The 19,093-nt window shown below is 37.5% G+C and overlaps 1 protein-coding gene across 3 annotated transcripts in view; it reads left to right on the top strand.

Annotated features, from left to right (window-relative positions):
* The window catches only part of TMEFF1 (transmembrane protein with EGF like and two follistatin like domains 1), a 104,263-nt gene that overhangs the window by 39,771 nt on the left and 45,399 nt on the right, over positions 1-19,093 (top strand). For all 3 annotated transcript variants that reach the window (XM_017884336.1, XM_017884335.1, XM_017884337.1), the window contains exons 4-5: positions 401-427; positions 3,723-3,819. In XM_017884336.1, the coding sequence (XP_017739825.1) occupies positions 401-427; positions 3,723-3,819 (124 nt within the window). The remainder of the gene's footprint in view (positions 1-400; positions 428-3,722; positions 3,820-19,093) is intronic.

Here is a 19,093-nt window from a genome sequence, read left to right as displayed (position 1 = left end):
CTTTTCCTGTCTTTCTAATAAAAGCAGCTTCTTCATTATTTCTTTCAAGCTTTAATAAAACTAAAATTTTCTCCTACCTTTTAAATCGGTGGATTAAAATTAATTATTTACATTTAGCCGTTTACTTTTCAGTATTTATTGTCTTTACTCTGTGCAAAGCATCTGGATATGTCCTTAATGGGATACAAAGATGTATGAAATATAGATGATTATGTATCTAAGCAATTTATATTTTGAGAGCAGTATAAAAGAGGTATGTAAGAATAAATTGTAAGATATCAAAATTTGAGAAAGGGACTGAGAATGGATATCACAGTTTTATTTTGATAGAAAATTTTATTATTTGATAAGATGAAATTTCCAGGAAAATGTTTGTATTCATTCTTTGTTTTCTTCTCAGATAATGGATCTGGATCTGGAGAAGGAGGTAAGTTTCAAGTACCTCTTAAAGGATATTTGCTTTTTTTTTTCTTTCTTTTTTTTTTTTAAAACAGCTTTGAGATATAATTGACATACCATATAATTTGCCACTTGAAGTGTACAATTCAGTGACTTTTAGTAAATTCACAGTTATATATTCATTAGTATATTCAGAGTTATATATTCATCACCACAGTCACTCTTAGAACATTTTAATTACCTCAGAAAGAAACCATGCACTCCTAACCCAACTCTCCCTCTCAGCTCTAGGCATTCTTGTTTCTCGCATTTTTCCCTGGAAGTTTGTTGTCAGACAAAGGGGAAGATGTTGTAGTTTCTGTTAAATTGAGGTTGCATCAAAGTGACTTCTTCTTGGATCATCCCCACAAGTGATTTTAGCTTGGACCAGAATATTTGTAACTCTTTCCCATCCCTTGCTTTCAAGTTTTTGCTCATAAGGAATTTTCATGGTACAGGGTTAAAACTACAGAGGAAGTTGTACACAGAAAAGGAAGACTTGCCCAACAACTCTCACGGAGTTTAGAGTTTAATTTAAACCTTTAACAATTTCCTATCTATGTTTTTGATTTTATTTTATAAATATATGAAGTATTTCTGTTAAAAGATTAATATTTGGTAATAGCATATAATGGAGTTTAAATGATCAGAATTGAGATTGACTAATCTGTATCATAGTCTAATGAGGCTATAATTCTTAATGAGTATGTACTGTATACAAAATAATGTTTGAGGTATTATGGGGTTCACCAAAGAACACCCACTTCAGTACAGTTCACACTTAATGCAAATGGAAACTGCGGTTATGATCCTTTCAAAACTGCCTGAAAGCTCACTCCATACTGCTACATTTCATAGAATCTTAAAATTTCAGTGTTGGAAGGGACTTTGAAGGTCTCCTGGAGAATAGGAGAACTGTCCTGAGGAGAAATTCAAGGATGACAGTCTCAGCTAAAAAAAAAAAAGATTAAAGCTGTCAAACAATAGAATTTGAAGTAGATGGACATGTTTAAGCAGAAGCTTTATAATCACATGTGAAGGATCAGATAATAAATTCCAGATCTTAGAGCTGGAACAGATTTTAGGCGATCATGTAGTCTAGCCCCTGTGGTCAGGTATTCAGTTAGGAAACTGTCATTGTCATTGTTCCTATATTAAAGAAGGGAGAGTTCATCTTAAGATTTGCTTATATAATACAATATTGGGCTGGGCACAGTGGCTCCTGCCTAAAATCCCAGAACTTTGGGAAGCTCACTTGAGATGGGAGGATCACTTGAGCCCAGGAGTTTGAAACCAGCCTGGGCAACATAGTGAGACCCTGCCGGGCGCAGTGGCTCATGCCTGTAATCCTAGCACTTTGGGAGGCCGAGGCAGGTGGATCACCTGAGGTCAGGAGTTTGAGACCAGCCTGGCCAATGTAGTGAAACCCTATCTCTACTAAAAATGCAAAAATTAGCCAGGCATGGTGGTGGGCAACTGTAATCCCATCTACTCAGGAGGCTGAGGTAGGAGAATTGCTTGAACCCAGGAGACGGAGGTTGCAGTGAGCCAAGATTGCGCTACTGCACTTCAGCCTGGGTGACAGAGCGAGACTCCATCTTAAAAAAAAAAAAAAATTTAAAAAAAATTTTAAAAAGCCAGGTGTGGTGGCGTTGTAGTCTCAGCTACTTGGGAAGCTAAAGCGGGAGGATTGCTTGAGCCCAGGAGGTTGAGGCTGCAGTGAGTGGTGATCATGCCACTGCACCCTGTCTCAAACAAAGCAAAGCAAAGCAAAGCAAAACAAAATAAAACAAAAAATACTGGATATCTTGCCCTGAGGATGTAGGTTGACATGTAGGTTGACCTTTTTTTTTCTTTTTTAAGGGCCTATGAGTTAGAAGGGCTAAGTGGTTTGCTCCAGTTAATATACAGACCTTAGTGAGCTCATGGTAACTGTAATATTTCTGAATATTATGATGTTTTGGGGCCTCAGAATTACTTCGGATGATAATCCTTGGTATCTGTTTGGGAGTATTCATGAGAGTTTAGGGGAATATTTCTACTTAAGGATAGGCAGACACCAAAAATTAGAAGTTTGGCAGCATTACCAAACAGGCATAGCAGATTTGTGTACCTTTTTAACACCCTCTTTATTGTAAGACACCTCCTGAGGCCGGGGGTAGTGGCTCATGCCTGTAATCCCAGCACTTTGGAAGGCTGAGGTGGGCAGATCACAAGGTCAGGAGTTCGAGACCAGCCTGGCCAACCCCATCTCTACTAAAAATACAAAACTTAGCCTGGCGTGGTGGTGTGCACCTGTAATCCTGGCTACTTGAGAGGCTGAGGCAGGAGAATCACTTGAACCCAGGAGGCGGAGGTTGTGGTGACCTGAGATTGCACCACTGCATTCCAGCCTAGGTGACAAAGCGAGACTCCGTCTGAAAAAAAAAAAAAAAGACACTCCCTGAATAGTAATCTTTTTCAAACCAAATTCAAGGGAAATCCCTTGAATGAACTGAAATCCTTAAGTTGATTTCAGAACTGATCTCCCTGGCCAGTTTGAGATTATCAGGATGTGATCCACTCTAGTTGAGACCCACAAAATGTAAGGCCCTTTCAGTGTGGGATGTGAGCTGAGTTTGGGGCTGGTGATATATTGCTGTTTTTTTTTTTTTTTTTTTTTTTTTTTTTTTTTTTTTTTTGCATTGGGTCTGCAATATTTTTGGCTGTCTAAGTGGCCAAAGTTAGAGAAATAAAAGTCCTTTATAAAAGAGACCTCTTTTCCATTTAAAATTGGAAGTAAGACTCTTCTAACTCTGAAGTAAGTTTAGTTTTTATGTAGTTAGAAAGACAGGTATGAAACTGATGTGAGGAAAAGGTGAGAGTTACATTCTTTTGTGGTCAGGTGCTTATCTGCTGACCGACTTTGCACAGGCTGATTGCAACAGGAGGGTAATCACAGGACTAAATGTGTTGCTCCTGTCTCTTTTCTCTCTCCCTTATTCAGTGTTATATGGTAATTTTTTTAAAAAAGTAATTCATTATCAAACCTACTGTGTTGTTCTGCCTGCATAGTTTAAGGGATCATTTTGCCAACACCAAAACTTCTTTTCCTCACAAAATATGTTGTACTCAGTACTGGCAACATTTTTGAACTTCAAGCATTGGTAGATTTTGGAGGTGACTGTTTTCAAGAGTTCAGGTACATTTTCCTCAGAAACAGGATAATGACTACTGAAAACATGAAGTGTATCTGGAAAGGATCCCAACTTTTGGTTGAAAATTTGATTTTTCTTTTTAAACAGAGGAGGAAGGGTCAGGGGCAGAAGTTCACAGAAAACACTCCAAGTGTGGACCCTGCAAATATAAAGCTGAATGTGATGAAGATGCAGAAAATGTTGGGTGAGTTGGTTGAGGGGAAGGGACAAAGTTATTTAGAGATTAATCATCAGTATGATTATATTGTGGAAAGGTATCATTTACCTGGTTCTGTATCTTTTGTATGTTTTCAAATTTTTTTTTTTTTTTCTGTTGTTGTTGTTTAATGCTAGTCTATTGACTTTTAAGTTGATATAATACTATGGCTATTTAAGTCAGTTTAAGCGTTGTATTTTAGAATGAGAATCCATTTATAGTTTTTCTGGTTTTATCTATGCCTTTTTTCCTCCGGATAGTTTTATATATTTTATACCAAGTGCTTTTCTCACTCATGTTCAGCCTTCATTAAGGTGGGTTTTGTAGCTGACAGCACTGTCTGTCCAATTTCCCATTCACTCCCTGTAAGAAATGGTGTTCTTTTGTAGAACGGTAAGGCTGCAGACATTTATCAACAGTCATGTTTGATTTTTCCTTTCATCAGTATTCTATTTATTTCCAATCTAATTCTTCTTTCATTTTCCTGCGGTGCTGGCTTTTTGTATATTTGATTCTAAAAGCTTTAATGTTGACTTTAGGACCTGGGAGCATAAATGGATCTTCTTCACTTCCTCAGTTTCCACTTAGTATCTATTTTAAAACACTTATTTATTTCTATATTTGTGCTTTCTTCCTTACTTGTACATATTTTTGGTGTGTATTTTCCAGTTCCGTATTTATTCAGCCCTTAACTACATATTCGAACCTTTCACTGAACAGTAATAATATGATCTAATTAGCATTAATGTCCAAAGTTAGTTTTGCAAATTAAGAACACTCAATTTTCACTGTTACGTACAAAATCAGCTATTTGGATGGCATTTGGTAAAATTGTGCTAATTTATTTGGTACATATTTCAAAGTGGGTGAGAACTGGTAAAAGACAAGTAAGTTCAGTAAAAAATGAACTCAACAAAACCTGAATTTACTGTTTCTGCACATTGGTCACATAGATTGACCTGTGTCCATTCATTTCATTAGGAGTGGTTTGATTTGGAAGAACATGTTTTCCAAAGCAGATACTGGCCTATAGAACAGTAGAGAAATGATGAACAATATGGACTTACAGAGAGAACTGATAATAGATATTATGCTGTTTCTTCCTTTTATTTTGTACTAATGATATGGCATGATGAAACACCTTAATATATGTGTGTGTGTCTGTATTTTTCCTTAGTACTCTTCTATAATAGTGTTCAGAGACAAAATAGCTGTCAGTGATTGACTGGCTTGGTCTGTTGGTCTGTTTTTATTCCTTTCATGGTGCCGCTATTCATCCCTATTTTATACATTTTTCTATTATCATTTTCATGCCTAATTTAAAAGATGGATGTCTTTTGCTTAGAATTTAAACATATTCCATCTACTCTCAGAAGTGGCTCCAGATGTGACATCTACATGATAGGCTGGGTGCAATGGCTCATGTCTGTAATCCCAGTGCTTTGGGAGGCTTAGGTGGGAGGATTGCTTGAGGTCAGGAGTTCTAGACATCTACATGATAAAATACATATCGTTATGTAAATAGCTACTCATAATGTAATATGTAGCCTATTCCCAATCAAAGCAACTCTGTCGTGTGTACTAAATTAATTTTTTGTGTGTCTATTTATCTGAGAACTTGCCACCACTATTGTTGTAGATACCAGCTCTAAGCATAAGGAAGTGGACATAGACCATGGAAGGGCTTACCAATAGTAAGGAGCATGCAGGCTCTTACCAGCAGGCTAAGGAGCACATAGACAGTGACAAGAAGCCAACATCAGGCAAGGAAATTGATGCAACAAGAGGAAGATATGAAGGAAGCAGTTGGTATCTTTATTTAGAAAAAAGTGATTAAGCTAAAGCGTTTGATCCTTTTATGGAGAGAGACGAAAGGAAATGTTGGTAATATCTAATCTTTTAGTCTGTAAAGCACTTGTTACTGATGGCAGTTGTTTTAACAGTATAAGTGTATATCAGTGGTTATTTAATTTTTTTTTTTTAACTTTTAAATGGGCCATGGTACCAAGAAAGTTATATGGCAGTTATGTAACTCCCTCAAGGCATCTTCCATGTGTTTTTCATGGTTGCTAACCAGGTGAATAGTAATGTATCTAAGGGTAATTTTTACCCATCCAGCTGGGCCGTTTAGGTCTGGAAAATGGAAAGCTGCAGAAATATGACGTTAGCCATGAAGTCTTGATTTTATATAAAACCTGTTATTTATTAAGATGTTACATAATTTTCTTATTAAAAGATAAACTTTTAGTTATTAAGAACAAAAGCTCAGTTAAAATTCAAGTAGTTCTGTTATGACTTAATTATTATGAACTCCATTGGAATCAGAGTATTAAGGTAGGGTCTTAATATTTATTTTCAGGCTGGGCGTGGTGGCTCATGCCTGTAATCTCAGCACTTTGAGAGGCCAAGGAGGGCAGATCATGAGGTCAAGAGATCAAGATCATCCTAGCTAACATGATGAAAACCCGTCTCTACTAAAAATACAAAAATTAGCTGGGCATGGTGACATGCACCTGTAGTCCCAGCTGGAGGCAGGAGAATTGCTTGAACCTGGTAGGCAGAGGTTTCAGTGAGCCAAGATCGGGCCGCTGCACTCCAGCCTGGCAACAGAGCGAGACTCCATCTCAAAAAAATAAATAAATAAATAAAAAATAAAAAATTTATCTTCTACTCTGATCCTCTCATTTTAAAGATGAAACCATTGAGGACTAAAGTCAGAGGGTTTGATGGGGGTATATTCTTCTAATTAACAGTACAGTGCTTTTCTTACCATCTGCCTTTTTCTAATTTTCTTTTAAAGAAAAAATTCCTGGAAGGAATGTTATCTTTTCCTACTTTGAGGACTGCTGCCCAGTGACTTTTTTTTTTTTTTTTTTTAAACAAAACACTGCCCTCTTCATCAGCCTGGTCCCAGCTGTGATTTCTTTACTTCTGTATTAAGTCTTGGTCACTCTGAGTATTAGCTGCTTTTAAATTCTGTTAGTTCTTAGCTGGCATCTAGAAATCAAATGCCTATTTATTGAATTTCTTTTGAGTGATTTTCAGTCTTTTTTGACTACACTTCATGTAAAAAATACATTTGCATTGTTATCCAGCACTCCTGTTTATATACACATTGCACTAATAAATATTAAGTCAAACAAAATTCTGTAGAATAGTACTTACCTTTATTAAATGCAATGTACTCTAATATTTTCTATCCTACTTTTTAATAAAATACTGGCAGTGAACCACTAAATTGACTTCATAATCCACTAGTGATTATGACCTGCAGTTTGAAAAGTATTGCTCTATAGTATAACTATAATAGATGTGTATTGCATGTATTTTTTTAGGTGTAAGTATTCATTTAAAATTTTATTGTAGGCCAACTGTGGTGGCTCACACCTGTAATCTCAGAATCTTTAGAAGGCCAAGGCAGGAGGATTGCTTGAGCCTGGGATATCTAGGCTGCAGTGAGCCATGGTTGTGCCACTGTGGTCCAGCCTGGGTGACAGAGCAAGACCCTGTCTCCAAAAACAAATGAACAAACAACCCAGAAAGTCAAACATACTTTGTCTTTTCTCAATTTGAAATGTCTTTCCTGTCAGAAAAAAATGTTATCTAACCTATCTGATTTGCAAAGAGCAGCTAAAATCTTTCTCTTGTTTTTAAAAAGTCTTTCTCTTGCTAATAGTTGTTAAAAAAAAATCTGGCATTTTGGTGAGGGGATAAGTGATGCTGTGTAAGTTAATTTTCTGCTATTAAGAGAAGTGCTTTTTTTTTTTAATTTTAGCCATTTAAATATAAATTGATTTAAATACATTACATACTTTGCCTTCTTAAACAGAATATACAGAACATGTTTAACATATTCTTACAGTTACATATCATGTAGTATATTACAGTTTTCAGAGCATTTTTTACATATATTTTTAAGCTATTCTGAGCAGTTCTGTTTGGTAGTAAGGCAAGGAAGTATTATCCTGATTGTTATAGGTGAAAGTGAGTTCAGAAAGGCTGAATGGAGAATCAGAACATAGGTCTTATGACGAGGAATCAATCTATTGTGTTGTGCACACACATGTAGAGGCTAATGATGTGTGGTTGTTTCACTGCTGCACTTAAGGCTTCATTTAGCTTTGTGTTTTGGGTTCTATATCTGTTTTTTAAAAATATGTTTTCTTCTCTCTTGTAAGGCTGTTAGCTGCTGCTTCTAGATGCTGTCAGTGTGCCTTGGCAATGAGTTTGACTGTAGATGCCCTCAACTTTTAATTTGCTTCTCTGCTTCCCTGGAATAGGAAACAAACACTTGCAGAAACTGTATCTAAAGTAGGAATAAGTTCTAAATGTAAAATAAGAGTATATAGGTTCTTCTGAGTGTAGTGCATGAACTTTATTTATTGCATCCGTTTTATCTGTCTTGTCTGCTCAATGGCTATTTTAATTCATTTATAATTTAAATTATTTTTGCTTCTAAGAGGCTTCCCCCTCGCCCTTCCTTCCTGAAACTCACTGCATTTCTTTGATGGCATTGTGGGCTTTGCTTGGATTTGTGACAGTTATGTTTGTTAATGCTTACCTTTCAAATTTATACCTAGAGATGTAGGTGGTTGAGGCTCCAAGAAATATGACTCCCCACATAAGTGGGTTTCAGTATTTCACTGTGACCACTGTGAAACAGTGCATAGATTTCCTACTTGGTCTTAAAACTTGAAAACAGCACTTCCTTTACAGCAACTTATATTTCTTAAACCATATATTCTTAGTACCACACCCCCTCTCTTTCTAAACAGTATTTCTGATCTGTCCAAGGCCGAAGTTACTGCTGTAAGATAGCCATCAGCTGTTTCTCTGGATAATGGGAACACATAATCATAGGACTCCTTCACTTTAGTACCTTTTATATACCCCACCTAAATCCCACCCAGGAATGGTGTGAGGAGTCTGTAGAATCATCAGACCTAATGCCAAAACAGGTGAGTTATAAAAATCCTCCAGTTATTTCTTTTGAACTTTGTCTGCAATGCACTTTATGGAAATAGCCCCTGCTCTTCTGCCTCTTTTATGTAAGTCTCCTTTTTGGAGGTGCTGTTTCCGTTTATCCCTGAGTGATATAAATATCTCAGAGTTGCTCAGAGAATCATACAGGTGTAGAGTGTGGCAGACAACATGGATAACCAGTTTAATCCACCTGCTGGAGATCTTAGTCATTTGTGGTACCATTTTCTGTTTTGACACAGATTCCTGTTCAGTACTACAATCTGACGAGTCTCCCTCAGAAGGTGCAATGACATCTTTTCTCTTGTGTAAACAGAATAATGCTACACATTTGTGTCCTGCAGTATATCCTACTTTCTGGAAGCTTCATGTACTTTTTAAAACAAGAACTGAAGAAGTACCTTTTCCATTCTTCTGCTCTTATTTCCTCCTAGTCCTCTGACTAGGAGGTAGTAATTTTTGTCATTTAGCACTGCCTTCTTCTGGATATTTTAAACTATTTTAGGTTTAATAAGTCCCTACTGTAGCCCCTTAGATTATAATGGAAAAAATAATTTTATGTTTTTTAAAACATAAACCTTATTAAGCATTATTTTATCCAAAGTATAATCTGGATGTTAGTAATGACAGGCTCCTTTATCCAGAAATATCTTCTTTTTTTTTTTTTGAGACGGAGTCTCCCTCTGTCGCCCAGACTGGAGTGCACTGGTGCGATCTTGGCTCACTGCAACTTCCGCTTCCCAGGTTCAAGCAGTTCTCTGCCTCAGCCTCCCAAGTAGCTGGGATTACAGGTGCCCACCACCACGCCTGACTAATTTTTGTATTTTTAGTAGAGATGGGGTTTCACCATCTTAGGCTGGTCTTGAACTCCTAATCTCGTGATCCACCCACCTTGGCCTCCCAAAGTACTGGGATTACAGGCCTGAGCCACTGCACCTGGCCTTCCGGAAATATCTTTTTGAGACGGAGTCTTGCTCTGTCGCCCCGGCTGGAGTGCCGTGGCATGATCTCGACTCACTGCAAGCTCTGCCTCCAGGGTTCACGCCATTCTCATGCCTCAGCCTCGTGAGTAGCTGGGACCACAGGTGCCCGCCACCATGCCCGGCTAATTTTTTGTATTTTTTTTTTTTTTAGTAGAGACGGGGTTTCACCGTGTTAGCCAGGATGGTCTCGATATCCTGACCTTGTGATCCGCTTGCCTCAGCCTCCCAAAGTGCTGGGATTACAGGCGTGGGCCATCGCACCCAGCCCAGAAATATCTTCGTAAAGTCCTTTGACAGTTGCCAGTAAGAGAGTTTTGCCTTTAAAATGCAAAACTCCGTCTCCCCACAATCTCTTGCAGTTTTCTGAATGCACTGTTATTATTGAACACTTTCTTACCCACTGTGCCCCTGTTATTCCACCTGTCTGGAGTCCCTTTCCTGTTTATCAGCTTGTTTGAACTCCTATTCCTCCTCCTAGCCTTAGATGCTGTGTGACGTGTGACATAGGTCAGATTCACCACCTCTTCTCACCTTGCGTTCTCCCACAGTTCGTATGAGTTGTGTGACCATATTCTGTGTTCCTCCTTGGTCTTGAAAAAGCAACCTCTGCATAGACTAAGTAGATTGTGAGTTTCCTGATGGCAGGGACTTTGTCTTGTTGATTAATGTCTTGGGTAAACTGCCCATAAGGTTGGTTGGGTATCTTAGGATGGGTCCTTTTATAGGCCTTGGTTGAATTAGTGGCAATCAACACTAGGCCTTTATTATTCACTTAGAGCTGCTTACAGGGTGGTTGTAAGGATTTAAGATGTGTGAAAAAGACTAGCATTGAATTTGTTGCAGGCTTTATTAGGTGTTTGTTAAATCTCAGTAACTTGATATGAATTAGTTTAAGCCAATGTTTTCCTAACTGGTAAATAAACTTACTATATTGAGAACAATGGTACTTTCTATATAGGGTTAGGAAGAAAGGAAGTGAAAGGGTGGATGTTTTTCAGTAATAATAATGCCATTCAGATGTGCACAGTATTTGATAGATTTCAAAGGGCTTTTTACAAAATGTTATTTGATCCTGTCAGCAGTGTTTTGAGGTATTTTCCCTGCTGTAAAGACTTGGAGTTGTGATTTGCCAAAATTATAGTGCTAAATCATAGAAGCCGTTGAATTTATGCATTCATTTATGTATGTATATATGCATTCATGCCTTTGAAATTTAGTGCTGCCAATTCAAAAGCTTAAAAAGGCTCTAGAGTGAAAGGTCTCATTTCCACCCCTGTTCCCAGTCACTCAGTTGTCTTCACTAGAGACAGTCACTGTGATCTGTTTCTTGTTTAATCTCCTGGGGTATTTTATGTATGTGCAAGCAAGCAAATATGTACATATATATATATATTTTTTTTAAATAATGGCATCACACTATACCTTATTCTGTACCTTATTTAAAATCTTTATTGTAAAATGTACACTGCTTACAGAAGTGTTTAAACATACATGTGCAATTTAAGGAATACTGATTAAAAACCACCTATGTACCTAACACCTAGGGTACAAAATAGAATACTGCTATCATTTCCAGTACCTTGTGTGAACCTAGCCATGGAAGGAAAGGGTGATAGTGCCCCCTTAGAGAGGAAGGCTTACAGAAGACACTTTGAACAGCCTCTGTGGCAGGGTCTGGTTTTCAGCTCCTCGGAGAGTTTACAAAGTCCGTTTTGGGGAAGTCAATGGACAAAGCCATGAGTATTGGAGTCACAGGGTCATGGAGAATGTGGGCTCACTATAGTTGGGGCATCTGATAGGATTCTAATGTATGGATCACTGGTAGAAATGTGATCAGAATGGACTGCTGTGCTCTGTGTTGTTTACTTTTATAATCTCCCCATAGCTCACCTTCAACTGTCAAGAGTATGTCAATTAACTGAGTGGGCTGAGTTGTTCTTGCAGCAGGACATGGAGGGGAGAGTAGGAACTTCATTATCTTTATTAACTTTTTTATTATACTTTACGTTCTGGGGCACATGTGTACAATGTGCAGATTTGTTACATAGTGCATGTGCCATGATAGTTTGCTGCACCTACTGACTCGTCATTTACATTAGGTATTTCTCCTAATGTTATCTCTCCCCCAGCCCTCCACCCCTGACAGGCCCCAGTGGGTGATGAGGAACTTCATTATCTTATGGTCAAGACAAGCCAACTACACATAAGAATCTGGGCCAGGCTTACCTGAGCAGTCTATCTTCTGACTGAAAGTTGGGTATGGTAGCACTAGGCATCTTGGTAATAATGGCCGTCCACGCAGCTGTCAACAGAGTTGAAGTATTTCATTGTGGACTGATTGCCCTCTACATCTTGTATATAGCTGTCATCCCAGGATCTTCCTTCAGTTTGGTATTTTTTCCAACAACAATTGATTTTCCAACTCTCTAACACTACCTAGATGTCCAACAATTCAATTAAATTCTGACAGTAACTACTTGGAGTTAGTGCAGACGCACGGTTAAGGACTCAGTCCCATAAGACTGCCCCCTCTTTATAACCAGCTGTAAATGAGGTCCCCAGGCTACCCCCACTTCTGCCCAGATGACCATAAATTTTGGAGTTCCCATGCCCTACCTAATTTGCTAAAACAACTCACAGAACTCAGGAAAGCACTCTACTTATTATTTATTTGTAAAGTATGCAAATGATCATCCAAATGAAGAGGTACATAAAGCAAGGTCCAGAAAGTTTCTGAGTGCAGGAGCTTCTGTCCCCATGGAGTCAAGTGCACCACTGAGATGTGCTCACCAACCGGAAGCTCCCGAACCCCCCTTATCCTGAGTTTTTATACTGAAGTTTTATTATGTAATTGTGACTGGTTAACTCATTGGTCATTGGTGACTGAACTTAACATCCAACCCCTCTCCCCTTCCCAGAGGTAGGAGAATTGGGGTGGGGCTGGGAGGCAGAAGTTCTAACCCTCTAATCACTGTGGTTGGTTTCTCTGGTGACATTAACTCCCTGCCCCCTCACCCCATGAGTCATCTCAGTAGAATATAAGAACTCACCTATCACTCAAGAAATGTCAAGGGAACTCCATACCAGGAACTGGGAACAAAGACCAAGAATATTTTTTATTATACCACTAGGATCTTCCTAGAAATTCCTTTGTCTCTCCCTCCTATATAGGGTACTGTGTTTCTTCTATTTTTGCTTCTCACTTCTTGGTTTTACTTTCCCATTTTATTACTTCTCATAGCAGCTTCTTATGAAAAGGTATAAGATTTTAAAAACTTTTGAGACCTTGTTTGAAGTGTTTAAGTATTTTTATTCTACACCTAATATTTTATTTAGAACTTTGCAAGTGCATAATTGGAGGTGTGAGACAAGTTTCCCTGAGAATCAAGAAAGTGTTGCTTTGTTATCTTCTAGCTTCAAGTGTTGCTGTTGAAGTCTAAAGCCATTCTAATTCTTGATCCTTTGTATATAATTTTTTTCTCTTTTGAAGCATGTAGAGTCTTCTTTTGATCTCCAGTGTAGTGATATCTCACAATGTTATGCCCTTTCCTAGATACTTACTGACTTCCATTTTGAAAACTTTTCTTTAATTAATTATTTGATGATTTCCTTTCCTCTTTTTTTTTTATTTTTTTATTATTTTTTTATTTTTGGTACTCCTGTTACTTGGATATTGACATCCTGGACTAGTTCTCATTTTATCTTTTTTTCCCGTTTTCTGTTTTAAATTTTTTTGCTGTACTTTTTGAGAAATTTCTTCAACTTTATGAGTTTTCATTTTGCTGCAATTTTACTTTCCAGGAGCTCATTTTGTTTTCAGAGTACTCATTTTTAGAGCATTTTACTTTTATTTTATGATTGCAGTCTGTTTTTGTACCTATACGTTATTATTAGTTGGTATTCTGTCTATTGAAAGAGTGAGATTTTCTTTTCTATCAATCAGTCAGGACTCATGGATTTTTCTTTTAGTCATTTGTAGTCAATGAGTTATAATTATTCTTTTGTTTAGTTTTCATGTTATGTGGCCTATTAAAATGAGTTAGGGAGTGTTTTTTTCTAGTCTCTGGATGACTTTGTGTAAGAGTGAAATTATCTGCTTTTGGCCGGGCGTGGTGCACATGCCTGTCAATGCTTTGGGAGACCAAGGTGGGCAGATCACCTGAGATCAGGAGTTCAAGACCAGCCTGGGTAACATGGTGAAACCCTGTCTCTACTAAAAACACACACACAAAAAAAGAAAAAAAAAATTAGCCGGACATGGTGGCACATACCTGTAATTCCAGCTACTCTGGAGGCTGAGACACAATCGCTCAAACCTGGGAAGCGGAGGTTGCAATGAGCCAAAATTGCGCCACTGTACTCCAGCCTGGGCAACAGAGTGAGACTCCGTCTTAAAAAAAAAAAAAAAAAAGAAAAAGAAAAAAAATTACCTACTTTGAAAGATTGGAATGGATGTGTTCATAAATTGTCTTTTAAAAAATGCCTGGATCCGATGCTATCTTTAAGGGACTTTTTAAGAACAACTGATTTAGTTTCTTTAATGATTAGTGTACCCTAAGGTTCTATTTCCTTTTTTGTTAGAACTTGATAGCATTTTAAAAAAGTTATTCATTTCACCTAGATTTTCAAACTTGCTGGCATAATGTTGTTTACAATAACCTTTTATTATCTTTTAAATCATAATCCCTTTTGAAGTTTTACTCTGTTTCATTCCTGATATTGCTTTTTTTCTTTTTCTCTCTCAGGAAAAAGCCTGCAGAAAAGCTTGTGTTATCAGTTTGAAAATCTTTTCAAAGAACCAACTTTTGGTTTTACTAACCTCTGTTGTAACTTTTAAATTTCTGTTATATATTTTCCTTCCTTTTGTTTTTATTGGCTTTTTTTTCCCGTTGTTCATTTTCTAACTTTTTAAATGGATGCTTAGTTTTTTAAATCTTTTTATTTTATTTATTTATTTTTTTGAGACGGAGTCTCTCTCAGTCACCAGGCTGGAGTGCAGTGGCGTGATCTCAGCTCACTGCAACCTCCGCCTCCTGGGTTCAGGTGATTCTTCTGCCTCAGCCTCCTGAGTAGCTGGGATTACAGGCATGCACCACCATGCCCAGCTAATGTTTGTATTTTTAGTAGAGATGGGGTTTCACCATGTTGGCCAGGATGGTCTTGATCTCCTGAGCTCGTGATCTACCCACCTCGACCTCCCAAAGTGCTGGGATTACAGGTGTGAGCCACCATTCTTGGCCTTTATCTAGTCTTTTAAGATTTGAGAAAAACCTTTGAGGTGAGGGGTGGAACCAGGAGGCTGTCCGGGGAAGAGTGTTTCAGGAAGAGGGAAAGTCTGAGGCAGGAGTGTCCTGGGTGTGTTAGAAAGAAAAGTGGAAGTGTTAGAAGTGGATGTGGTAGAGTTTCATGAAAATTTTATGATAAACATGAAAATGCCTTTACATGTGGTACTTCCCATGCTCAGATATTTATTTGGTATAACACCTGTAATGAATAGAGAAAACACTGGTCTCAGCCCCTCACTAATTTTTTGATCTGGGGCTTTTAGATTTCCTTCATATTCAGTTTTTCTATTGATAATTTATAATTGTCAGGGTTAGATGAGGCAAATGGGACTCTACCCACACAGTAGGTGCAGAGTTAATGTAGTTAAATGTTTTGAATTTAGCAGATAGATTTACTGAAGAGTGATTTCTGTTCATTTGAGTGCACGCTTCTGTGCTATGGGCATCCTGACCTTGCTATGCTTGCCAGTCTGCAAACAGCTGTAATCACTATAATCAGTAGTACCTGTGGCCTCTGGAGTCTAGTATTTTCCTCCTTCGCTCATTGTTTCACTGAGCTGGACTTTACTTGAGATGGTAATTTAATCTTCTTTCTTTGTATTCCATTGAAAACAGTAGCGATTGTTTTCACAGTTGTTAGTCTTAGATGCAGTGATACCATCCCACTAAGGAGCACTGTCTTTTTCATACATTTGATCAAGGCATTTCCTGGTCGGGCTGCAAAACCCACTGTAAACAATGCCACTTGTTAAACAAGTGATTACTTGTTTCTTATTGGACTGGTATGGTATTTTGCTATGTTGCTGACATTCTCTTCCATTAACCACTATTTCTATTTTATTGCCATCCCAGTTTTGTCCACTTTTATCCTTTAGGTCGCGGTGGGCAAAATTTTTTTGTAAAGGGCTAGGTGGTAAATGTGTCAGGCTTAGCAGGCCACATGTGGTCTTCACCATACCTAACCTTTTAAAAATGTGAAAACCATTTTTAGCTTCTGAGTATGCAAAAACAGGCATTGGTCTGGATTGACCCACTGCTGTAATTGCCAGGATTGATCCCTACTTTACACCATCCATATGTATATATAAAATATATGGTAAAATGACAGCAAATAGTGCCTTTATTTCAGGTTGAGCTGTACTTTTTCCGCACTTGTTGTTTCTTAATTCCTTTTATTTTTCATTACTTCTTCATTTTCTTCACCTTTGTGTTTTCCACCTGTGTTCTCCATGAATCAAGAAATCTGTTTTGCTTAGTGAAGACTTTGTCTTTATCCCTTTCCTTAGTTACTTAATTCATATCATTTAAAAGTATTTCCCATTCCTTGGGGCATATTGAAAGGAAAGAAGCACTTCCCTTTTTTGGATCATCCCTTTTGTTACCTTTCTCTCATTTTCCTTTACTAATAGGAATTTACCAGAAAAATCTAACGGGGCTGAGTGTGGTGGCTCATGCCTGTACTCCCAGCACTTTGGGAGGCCGAGGTGGGGGAGTTCGAGACCAGCCTGGCCAACATGGCAAAGCCCTGCCTCTACCAAAAATACAAAAATTAGCCAGGCATGATGGCATGCGCCTGTAATCTTAGCTACTCGGGAGGCTGAGGCAGGCTTGGACCTGGGAGGCGGAGGTTGCAGTGAGCTGAGATTGTGCCACTGCACTCCAGCCTGAACAACCGAGTGAGACCGTGTCTCAAAAAAACAAAACTAAACTAAACTAACAAGAAAAAAGAAAATCTGTTAACTTTACCAGATTGCTCTTTGAAATTAATTTTCTCTGTTCCTTTGCCTGATTTGAACCCCTCTATTTTGCTACTCTTTTTCACGTTATTTCACTGCAGCTTACCTGTAGCCATGAGAATAGTCATTCTCAAATATTGTTTTTATTATATTACTCCTTTAAAGACAAGTATATATTTAGATTTGATATTTAATATAGTAATTTGGAATTCGGAGAGTATTTTAAAAACCTTGTTTTACTTTGATATATTAAAAAACAGTATCTTCTGTGGAAATGAGCATGGGCTCTCTCAAATGTAGCAATGTGTATATAGATCAGGCTATATTTATTAGTGCTAGAAGTGTGTCATTTATTTCAAAAGTAAAACTAATGGTGTGTGTATATCAACACCCTATTGAGAGAATCTGAAATACTGTTCTTTAGTAGAAAAAAATAGATCGAAAGCCCATTTCTAGGGATAATATCTTGGAAGTTTTGATGCAGATCCTGCATCATATTGTAAGGCTCAAAAAAATTGTTAAATGAAAATGGTTATTGTATGATTTTTTTCCCCTTTATGCTGAGCCTTGAGGACGAGGAACTGGGAACAAAAAAAAAAAAATGAGGGGAAATGTGGCCTTTCCTTGGAAAGTTGAGCAGGGAGGTTCACAATTAATTCAATACCTCAAGTTTTGTTTAAGTAATGGGAAAAGTCTTTGTACATTTGTTTAATATAAAAAGCATTGTCACTAACTTTGGTAATGGGCAAGCGATGATCTTTGAGCCTCTGACCTTTTAGGATTACATTTCTTTTGAGTCTTCTGTTTTATTAACTTTATTTCTGAGCGCATGCTGAGATTGTTAGTAAGAGCATGCTAAAGCTAACCTCTTTTTCTTTATTGGTAGTGTGATAAGATTGTGGTACCAGGGCTGAGCCTTAATTGTAATGTATATGAATCTAAGCAGGATAATCATCAATCTGGCTTGGTATACATGACATAGGAAGTCAGGTCAGATGATAGCTGCAATTCTAGGTGGTTAACAACTTCCTTAAAAGGTGTTCAGTAATGGATTAATTTTTCTAGAAATATTAAGGTAGGTTTCTTAGAATATGACACATGGCTGTGTTTATTGTGTTCTAGTCAGTGCGTTTATTGATGGCTTGTCAACATTATGAATATGTCAGTCTAGAAGAGATGTTAGATGATAGAATTAGAGTCCAAAAGATTTCGGCATACTGAGATAATCTAAAATTTGATAGAGATAAATGTGAAGTCCTAACCCTGGGTTCTAGACAATAGTGGTGACATGTTTTGCAGGCCATGCCTACAGAGTTGAATATATTTAAGAAGTTGAGTATGTGTCTAAAATTTGATGTGGTTATCAGAAAAGTTAATCCTATCCTGCCTGCATTATGTAAGCAGAGTGTCCAGAACAGTTAAGGTAATAGCTTCTCTGTACTGTAGTCCTTGTTTTGCTTTTGGCCTCATATTATGAGATACTGAATTTGGAGGGTGATCAGGATGATATAACAAATGAGGAATCATTGAATAAACTTCAGGTGAAAACTTGTATTCAATATAATGATAATCTTTGAATATTTAAATGATATTTTGGGCTTATTACATGTAGATTCAGAGGCCAGAGTTAGAGTCAATGGGTGGAAATTAATTAGGATGCATGTTTGGCGCTCAGCCCAGGTAATAACTACTCACCCATGAGATGTACTGCCTTGGTGAGACAGTAAGCCTTCTATCGCTACAAATGCTCTGGCAGGGGCAATGTAACAATAAGGTCACAAATACTGCTGAGAGAAGCCCTGCACTGAGTGGAAGATCGGAATAGATGGCTTTCTAAAGTCCTTTTCAGCATGGCATTTTTTCAGTATTTGTTTAGATACAGAGATATTATGACTAAATGTTTGTACACATGTTTTCACCCATGCATAGTAGCTTGTTATTCTCTGCAGTTGTCTGTGCCCCTTCCTTATCCAAAACTTTCACCTGAACTCACCTTCTGGGATTGGCTAACTTTATTTTCTTTGGTTCTTTCACCTCTTGTTTTCCAGAAATTAAAATTTTGGTACAATGCATATTGTTTGACTATAGTGAATATTCTTATGAATTTAAAAGTTTTTTCTGTTGCCTTAATTTTTAAATTATAAAATATATATTCAAAAGTGTATGAAAACTAAAATGTACACATTTGATTTAATGTGCAAAATTGGAATGAGCTTTTGTGAATCTACCAAGGCAAGAAACATAATTTTTATTTATTTATTTTTTGAGACGGAGTCTC

This window comes from Rhinopithecus bieti, unplaced genomic scaffold, assembly GCF_001698545.2.
Source record: "Rhinopithecus bieti isolate Rb0 unplaced genomic scaffold, ASM169854v2 scaffold_12088, whole genome shotgun sequence".
NCBI classification, from domain to species: domain Eukaryota; kingdom Metazoa; phylum Chordata; class Mammalia; order Primates; family Cercopithecidae; genus Rhinopithecus; species Rhinopithecus bieti.
This window is presented reverse-complemented; position numbering and strand designations above follow the sequence as displayed.